This window comes from Hyaena hyaena, unplaced genomic scaffold, assembly GCF_003009895.1.
Source record: "Hyaena hyaena isolate Hyena2069 unplaced genomic scaffold, ASM300989v1 scaffold_1133, whole genome shotgun sequence".
Taxonomy (NCBI): domain Eukaryota; kingdom Metazoa; phylum Chordata; class Mammalia; order Carnivora; family Hyaenidae; genus Hyaena; species Hyaena hyaena.
In genome coordinates, this window is record NW_024081767.1 from 389,035 (window position 1) to 398,654 (window position 9,620).

The window sequence follows — 9,620 nt, forward strand, 5'->3', positions numbered from 1 at the left end:
ACAGTCCGTGGGTTTGAGCCCCGCATTGGGTTCTGTGCTGACAGCTCAGAGCCTGAAGCCTGAGCTCAGATTCTGTGTCTCCCTCTCTCTATGTCCCTCTCTTGCTCGCACTCTGTCTCGCTCTGTCTCAAAAATAAATAAACATTAAAAAAATTTTAAATAAATAAAATCTTCAAATTACATAGAAAGATTATAACAATAAGTCCAATTCCAAAACAGAACATGGCCCTTTAAGAAGTGTTTTTCACCTTTTAAATGTTAAGTATCTTCATATAGTCCATTCTCATTCTCAAGTTAGTAGAAATGATGCATTCCTACTGTGTTCTGCAAGCTGCAAGAAACATACAATTCCAATGGGACAAATGTAAGAAATCTTTTATCTCACTGCCATTGAATGACATCTAGAGAAACGTTGGTGGCCTCCTACTATACAGTGGTTAAGCATAGGCAGTGCAGTGGAGTTAGCATGCCTGGGTTCAGTTCTTCCTCAGCTACCTACCAGCTTTGTGGTTTTACAGGTGATAAGTACACCTGTCACATGATTCTTGTGGGGCTGCAATGAGTTAATGTGCACTAAGTACTAAGAAAACTGCTGGGTATATAAAAAGTAACCACAGAAGTTATTGTATATTAAGTATGTTAGTATACATTATAACATATATGATAACACTACTATAAGCACTTCTCTCTTATTCCGGATTTGTTTCCTTCCTCCTCATCATTCTCTTTAACATCCTTTCCTCTTCTGCTCCCTCCCCCACTTTTATTAACATCCTTTTTCCCTTTGGAGCTTATCCATGAAACTTGATGATAAATGTGGCCTTATCTCAGCCCCACTGGAGCTACCGAGTACTAGTGACCTTACAGACTGCTGCTCTCAGTGAACCATGACAAGAAAGCAGGCCTCCCTCCACATATATACTTAGGAAGGGCCCTGTCACTAAAAATGACAGAACACTTCACATTCTTTGAAATTTGAGAAAGCAAATAAAACTAAGAATGATTTTTACCAAGCCATAAGCTCTTAGACTCATTCATAGTTTTTCAGGTAGAGCCGTAAAAAAGCGATGGGGTCTTTTTGTACACACTGAGATCATTAGGCATAATTTCAAAGATGCCCCAAACATATATATACAAACTGGTATCTCACAGAGTAAAACCACGACTAAAGAAAACTCCCGCGATGCTGAATACCCTTTCTTTTAACTATTTAATTATAAGAGAAGGATGTTGGTAGAAGAATTTTGTTTAAATGTGCTGGAAAATGTCTCCTTCCTGTTTATAGCAGAACAAACTTTTGACTGGTGGTAAAACTTTATCAATATTGAGCTACTTACGTTTAACAAATGCACATTAAGAAAAAAAAATGCTTGTGCTATCCTTGCAAAATATTCCCAAAGCTGTAATTCCTAGGAGCCCTTTTTTTGCCAGAGAAGCAGTACCGCAGACAATTTACTCTGAAGCTGACTCAGTGCTCCCAAGTGAAAGAGCACAATTTTAACTACAGCTCATCCATGCTTAGGCATATGTATAAATATATTCACAAAAATGGAGCACACTAGAGGCGTGCGGGTGGCTCAGTTGGTTGAGCGTCCAACTTCGGCTCAGATCATGATCTCGCTGTTCCTGAGTTCGAGTCCCCCATTGGGCTCTCTGCTGTCAGCCAACAGCCCACTTTGGATCCTCTGTCTCCCTCTCTCTCTATGCCTCTCTCTCTCTCTCAAAAATAAATAAGCATTTTAAACAATGGGAGCACACTACTATTTACCATCTTGTTATACCATCTTGCATTACTGATTATCAAAAGTATGATAATTTACAGATCTTTTGGTACTTGACTACTTGAGAAGCTACAACACTATGCAGGCAAAGAGACAGAGAAATGAGCAGCCCAACTATTCACTAACAACAAAGACTTCTTTTTTTAAAATATGTTTATTTTTAATTTTTTTATAGTTCAGTTTTGAGACAGAGAGAGAGACAGAACATGAGCAGGGGAAGGGCAGAGAGAGGGAAACACAGAATCTGAAACAGGCTCCAGGCTCTGAGCTGCCAGCACAGATCCCGATGCAGGGTTCGATACAATGAACCGTAAGATCATGACCTGAGCCGAAGTCAGACGGTTGACTGACTGAGCCACCTAGACGCCCCAAAAGACTTCTGATAAAAAGAAACTCTGCTATTTGTAGAAAAATATCATCACTGGGTGAAAAACAAATATTGAAAATCTAGGGGGTGAACACATGACAAAATAAACCACCAAATAATCTGTCTTTGATGTTACAGTAAATCTGTCATGCTTGGTTAGCAAAAAATAAATAAATAAATAAATAATCATTAAGGTGCTTTTTCTTAAAAATAGCAATTAACTGATTATCAGTTATCAGTATCAAACTATCAATAAGGCTCAGTTAAGTACTAAACACCCAATTCCTTCAGCACAAATCACTTCAAGGCAAAAGAAAGAAAGATTGAATAATTTGAATATTCTAGTTCCGGTGATACAGGACTGAAATTACTTCAGACTAGGTAGACAACCTTGAAGATAGCAAGGTTACCCACAATCACATATGATTTCTTGGACTATCATTTCTAGACCTTGATGGCAAAATAACCTTTCATTATGGGTTGTTCATCCTACTTGGGATAAAAACAAAGTATGCATTCAAGTAACTAACTGGCCATGTAGTAAAGTAATCTTTTACAGCATGGACTCATATCAACAGAATTATTACTTCACATCAATCATATTGCCAGTATTTCCCCAAAACTGAAATAAAAATTTCTTTTAAAAAGATGAGTATTCTGTGGTGCCTGGGTGGCTCAGTCAGTTAGGCATCTGACTTTGGCTTGGGTCTGATCTCACAGTTCATGAGTTCAAGCTCTGCATTTGGCTCTGTGCTGACAGTCCAGAGCCTGGAGCCTGCTTCACATTCTGTAACTCCCTCTCTCTCTGCCCCTCCTCTGCTCATGCTCTTTCTCTCTCTGTCTCTCAAAAAGTAAATAAACCTTAAAAAAAAATTTTTTTAATTAGTATTGTTTCCCATCCAGTGATTAAAAACTGAAATAAGGACACATTAAGAATAAAATTAAGGTGTTTTATACCATCATAGTTCTTGTGAGCTTTCTGAAACATTAAGTAATACTGTTGCTGGTTTCCTTACTGTAGATCAATGGCTTTATCTTATCAAGTGTGAAGTAATTTCTGAATTAGGTTAGATGACCTATAAGATTGTCTTCCCTCTCTAGGACTGTTAGATTCCACTTAGTTATGTAAATTTTAGTAATTTGTAATTTACTTCTGGGAATGTGTTACATGCAGGTAATTAGGGCACCATTTTGCATTAAAGTGATGTCATAAAATTTCTAAATAGTACTCAAGCAGCCTGAGGGAGTAAATGTTATTTAACAAAAACTCATATAATGCTTACAATATATCCAGCATTGTTCTAAGTGCTTTATAAACTCATTTATATGGTATTTTCAGTACACCTAGTAACTAAATTGTTATGAAGCTTAACAAGTATGTGAATTAGCATTTACCTATAAATTAAAGTAAACAACCACTTGCACTTACCCTTTGAAATTAAAATTATTCATTTCTAACAATTAGGATTATCTCACAGTATCATGAATCTGGTCAGTTAACTCTCCTTACTAAAGTCCTTCAATTGTCTTCAGGAGAAAATCCAAATTGTTCCCCAAATCATGAAGGTACTACAGCATCTACTCTCTGGTTTTCTGTTTTGGCTGGTCTGTCCCTTAAATCCCAACTATCTGCACTTAACAAAAATGTGTCCTGATTCCCACATGCCCATGTACTTCCTGCCCCTTTGGTCTGATATGCCCATCCCTTTCCTTTAATCTGGCCAATTCCTATTCAGCCTCAAAACACAGCTAAGACAGCACCTCCCCATGAAAGCCCACCCTGGCTGCTCACCTGGGTTAAATACTGTGTCTTCATTGCCTCCAAAGCTTTCTGTGATCACCTCCAGAAATTCACACAAAAGGGCAGAGCATAACTGTTTATCCATTCATGTACCTTCCCATTTGTCTGTAAATTCCTTAAACGCTTGAACTGTGTCTTTTATCTCTAAATCCCCGGAGCCTTGTATAAGAATTGGTACACAGTATGAGCTCAAGTAAATAAATGCCTTTTAAATACACAAATCAACAAATGAATATATAAGCTTTGCAGGCTGATAGAAAGGCATCCCAATTTTATTTCTGAGGAAGGAAATTGCTTAAAGTATCTATGAGTAGCTAAGATGCCATAAATTTTATCTATTTAATTACCAAAGAAATAATAAGGGCCAAATATAATCAGCTTGAGTTTTATGATCCAATGCCAGCTCTCAATGAAACTAAAAATGCAGGAACACTCCTTAGTTCCCTAATTGTAAAAAAAAAAAAAAAAATTGGCATATGGCAGCTAAGTATTTACAACTGTAACTACCAGATTCAGATCTAGCACTCAGCAATTTCTAACTGTAGTTTAAGGAGCACAGCAAAACACAACAGCACCCCAGGTGATCCAGACACCCAACCAGATGTACTATATATACTTTACTATGTGCCAGGCGCTGAGGTAACTGCTTGTAATGATTACTGTGATGGTAAAACAGTATCTTCACTTCCAATTCTGACTTGAATAAGCAATCTATTTGCACTGTTCAACCTAAATCCTACCAGGTCATCCATACCTCACCAAAAGCCAGTCATTCTTCCTGTGAGCTTTGTTATTTTAAGAAGAAAATGCACAGGCCCAAGGTATCTTCTGCCCCAAGGGGAAAGGTCAGTGAACCAAAATAAAGCGGAAGTGGTGCTCCATAAATGGGAGAAAGGAAGAAAGACTGGCTGGTTTTCCAAAAATGGTGGTTTTTCACCAACACAGTGAAGGGCAGAGGGTACCTGAAGACATTACCAGCGTGAGGCAGAGATGTGGGAGTTTTCAGGTTCAATTCTGTAGTTTTCTTTTTCTATATTTCTACTTCTGCCTCCCTTCCTCTCTGAGAAAGACTTTTGAGATTTGTTTTAAAGCACTGGCTATATCAGCAAAAATTCAGAATGAGAAACTACAGGATGAAAGACCCCCTGTCTTCAATGAATAAATTGTAAGGAAAAAATTAAGGAAATGGAGGAGGGTAAATTATGTATTAAAGAGACTCAAAAAAATAAACAAATTGCAGTCTATAGACATTATTTGGGTCCTGGATCAAACAAACAAACCTAAATGTATACGTAGTATATTTATATAGAGTTATCTAATATACTTATATATTTAACATATTTATATATTTAATATATATTTATATATTAGACATAATAACATGGTTACATTTTTGAAAGAATCCTTTTAGAAGTGCAGAGTGAATTTTTTTTAATGAAATGATATGGTCTGCTTTGAAATAATACAAGGGGAAGTAAATAGGTAAGAGATGAAACAAGACTGGCTATGAGTTGCTAATTGTTGAAGCTAGGGATTCATTATAATATTCTATTTTGCATAAATGTTTGAAATTTTTCCTAAGCTAAAGTTGTAAATGAGTGTGAGAATATTCCTCCACAGTAATAATTTCCACTTATTGAAAAAATAAGACAATGTCCCCTGTTTCGTCAGTTTTACTGTGAAAACAAATCAAGATGAAAGAGGGGAAAAGATATTTATCAAATGTTAATTCAAGAACGGAATCTTTCATTAAAGCTTGGCACATTAGACTTTCTACCACAGTTATCAAACTTTGATGGATATTACTGTAGCCATTTAATTTCTTATATGAAAATTTCAACACAGCTAAGCATTTGGCTACAAATGGTATTTTTCTACTTCTACATATTTTTACACAAATAGAGCAAATATTATGACTATCACAGCTACAACATACATCTTGAAGTATTAATAAATATATTTACACATGTGAAAACATTCAGCATGCCTTTAGGTCAGCGAAATTTACAACGAACAAGTTTTACCTTAATATGTACTTACAGGTTAATAAACTGTTTGCAATGTTGATGTATATAAATACAAAAACTGTTTATAGAGCTCCTAAATAATTACCTAAATTAGCAAGTAAGTTCAAAATAATTTTCAGGCATTATCTGTGGACGTGTGATATTGATCTAAGTATGGGTAAATGGTAAATAAACTTAGATTTTTTAAACACAGTTTATAAATGCCCAAAAAACAAGAGGACTCAAATTACGTCAAAGTACTGTTATCAGTGAAGAAATGGAGCAGAGGCTTTTCCTGAAAGGTGGAGGTGAATGGGTACATCTCTGGTGTCCATAAATCGAGTGAGCTGAGAATCCTGCAGATTAGCTTATTTTTACAGTTTGAGTTTAGTTAGGGATGTCTAGGCTTGTCTTTCCATTTTTTCCACAGTCCCAACCTTGGTTTAAATCACGTATAAGGTATTTTTGAGGATTAAAACAACCACAGCAATAATGATGATGCAAATCTTGCCCACATGCTACATCCCTTCTTGCCTATGCGTGGCTTTTGCCTGTCAGAGGTGAGATGGTCTCTGCCCCTCTGCTCAGGATGCCGCACTGCCAAAGGCATCCCGCACAAACTCCTCTCTAGCAAAGCTCTGGCCTGTGGTTCTTCGGGAGGTTTGTCTCCCCCCGCCCCCCCCACTTCTTTCTGCACTGGGAGCGCCATGCATGACTCGCACTAGGACTGCGCTCGTTTCACCGAAGACACTGCATCTCCAGGGCGACGGAGAGCAAACGTGGGGTCAGGGTCGGCCAGGCGGCGCCCAGGCCCACCCCCTGAACCGCGCCTCTCACCTGCCCGCCGCCAGGGTGGCCCCGCACCCGCGTGTCGAGCGCATCGTGTCCAGTTTGGTCTTCGCCGCCGGAGCGGTAGAGGAGCCGGAGTGGCACGATGCTCTGGCGCTCCAGGAAGCGGTTTTCGTTCCTCCTCTCCAGCTCCGTCAACGAGGCGTCTCCTCCAGACAGGACGAGGGTCAGGAGGGAGTGGGGACAAAAGGAGAAAATAATGACCCTGACCCACACGCGTGCCTCCTGCGGTCCGACGCCTCCTGAAGGAAAATCCTACCGCCCCCTCCCTCCCGGCCCCTATCTGGGAAGGACGCAGAGACACCAGCCGGAGAGCCTTGGACCAGCTCATCTGAGATCATCCAGGATCGGGGCCCAGAAGCACAGCACCCCTCTCCCATCCTCCGCATCCCGCTTCTTCAGAAGAGGAAAAACAGGCATTTGACCGAAGGCTTCTAATCCATCTGCGCGCCCCCACACATGTATTTTTGCTTCACTTCTCACCACCCTTCTAAATAAAAAAAAAAAATCTCCCCGCGCACTCGGGAAAACGGGGATGCCCGTTTCCAGTGCACTTGAGGGCTGCAAAGACACCCAGAAAATGGTACGTCCCGAGGCCAAACAGGGTGGCGAACTTACCTGCCCGACCGCAGCGCGCCGGGGGGCAGGTCCCCAGGGCGCAGAGCAGCAAGAAGGGCACGGACGCAGCCGCAGCCGCCTGCATGGTGCTGCCGTCAGCCCGCCTCGTTCGAGACGCTCAGCTCCTCATGCCCCGAAAGCCGGGTCCGGCTCCCCCGGCCCGCGCCCCCCGGCTCTCCTCGGCCGCCCCCTCCCAGCCCCGGACCGTGCTGCGGCGGCCGTGGCGCTGCAGCCTCCGCCGCGGCGCTGCCTCAGTGCTGCATTGTGCTCCGCGGGTGCTTCCGCTGGCGGGGGGAGCGAGCGAGTGCTGCATTGGGCGGTTGGCTGTAGCTAAGTGGTTTCTAGCGCCTCCCACCTCTTCCCATGGCAAAGGCTCCGGCGAGCGACGAGCGCTCGGTAGGGAGCGAGCGCCTGGTGCACTCGCCCCCCGCGCGCGCGGACAGGGGCGCGCACCGGAGAGCCAGCTGGGAAATGTAGTTCCCCGCGTCCCGCTCCTCCGCGCGACGGTGCGGACTGTAGCGACTTCGTGACCACGAGGTCCTCTACAGCCGAAGACCGGATGGAGGAAAAGGACCGGAGAAAGAGACTGCATCCCCGGCGGACCTCCTGGCACCGAAATAACCAACTGCGCGGCAGGATACAGTATTCCTCCACTCGGTACATCCGCAAGGAACCATAATAATGTTTTTCACAGAGTTAGTGGTTAAATTATTAACGGGGAATCACTCCCTCAAGAGTACATGGTAAGTTAATCGTTCACCAAATATGATTGAGGACCTACTGTGTGCCCGGTGGCTGACAAAGCACGGGGATACAACCGTGAAGGACACGAGTGTAAGAGGCATGTGCTCTCAGATATAGTTGAATGAACAGGTTTTTTTACAGGATAGTGTGAAAGTGCCCCGGGTAATCCTTAGAGGAGGACCATTAACTCAGCCAGGGGAGTCCGGGGAAAACATCAAGAAGGTCTACGCAGACGCTAGCAGAACGTCTTGGACATAGCCCAAGTTTGTTTTGTTCTTTCTCTGATCTCTGCCTGTCTCAACCATGTTTATGAAAAACAGACTTGGGGAACTCTACTTTCTCAGGCTGCTAATTCCGTTTGTCTCTAATTCCAAATGTTAGAAACTCTTTTGAAGATAAGACAGTAATACAATACATTGAATGCAATAATTAACTAACTGTTTTTCGGGGGTCACATAAAATGTTTGATCTTTGAGTCAGCAATCTGATAAGTATTATTATTATTCCATTTCAGAGAGGAGGAAATTAAGGCTTAGAGCTGCACCTTCCGAATACTGTAACCACTAGCTACATGTAGCTATTTAAATTAATTAAAAGTAAATAAAACTTAAAATTCTGTTCCTCATTCACACTAACCACATTTCTCCTACTGCTTTTGGCTAGCAGCTATTGTATTATAGAGCAAAAATATAGGATATTTCCATCATTGCAGACAGTTTATTGGACCACAGTGGTTTGGGGAACTTAAATGACTTCCTAAGGTCCTATGGCTTTTTATAGAGTAGACTAGATATACTGCTTTCAAATCTGAGTCTTTTTCCAGATCTCCCTGGTCAAGCCCGTGTTTTTGTAACCTGCCATCCTGATTCTAGTCCTGTAAAACATGCACAAGAATCTTCCACAGTGATGTTCTTTGAAGATGTTTTTCCTTCCCCAGTAGGCAAAAAAATTTTTTGCCCCTGCCTCTTGTGACATGGTTTCAGGTTTTCTCACCATCATGACGATTTGGAGATACGCTCCGGTATATCAGTGTTCCAACTAAAGTGTGGTATTCAAAATTAAATACACATGGTTTTACAAGCAAACAGTAGATAGGGACTCTTTTCTCCCTTGAGGGAAGATTCTACCATCTTTAGGTAACCACATCTCACTGATCTTATTGTCATTTCAAAAAAACATTCCCTAAATTTTCAAGTAAATAAGATACTTAAGAATTTTATATATGACATGCAATTATAACCTGAATAAGGGCTAAAAGATTTCAGTGGTACACTTTACACCTTGATGCAACAGATTCCATAGTAGTTACAGTAAAAGAGAATTAAAACCCACAGGCCTGGAAAAGCCCAATATCTTCATCCTCTATGTCATTCACCTAAATTCTTAACCCAGTTCTCTCAATTGGAATAATTAATTTCATAGGTTTTATAAATATTGTGCTGCTCTAAGTATAC

General features: G+C 41.2%; 1 protein-coding gene across 8 annotated transcripts in view; it reads right to left on the reverse strand.

The window, feature by feature from the left end:
- ADAM22 (ADAM metallopeptidase domain 22) overlaps positions 1 to 7,552 on the reverse strand; it is a 228,449-nt gene extending 220,897 nt beyond the window's left edge. For all 8 annotated transcript variants that reach the window (XR_005526500.1, XM_039222466.1, XM_039222465.1 and 5 more), the window contains exons 1-2: positions 7,423 to 7,552; positions 6,793 to 6,953 (exon numbers count right to left, since the gene is read on the reverse strand). Coding sequence is in view for 7 of the 8 variants with exons in the window: in XM_039222466.1 (XP_039078397.1) it covers positions 6,793 to 6,953; positions 7,423 to 7,507 (246 nt within the window). In the remaining variant the exon portion in view is untranslated. The remainder of the gene's footprint in view (positions 1 to 6,792; positions 6,954 to 7,422) is intronic.
- Between the last annotated feature and the right edge of the window lie 2,068 nt (positions 7,553 to 9,620).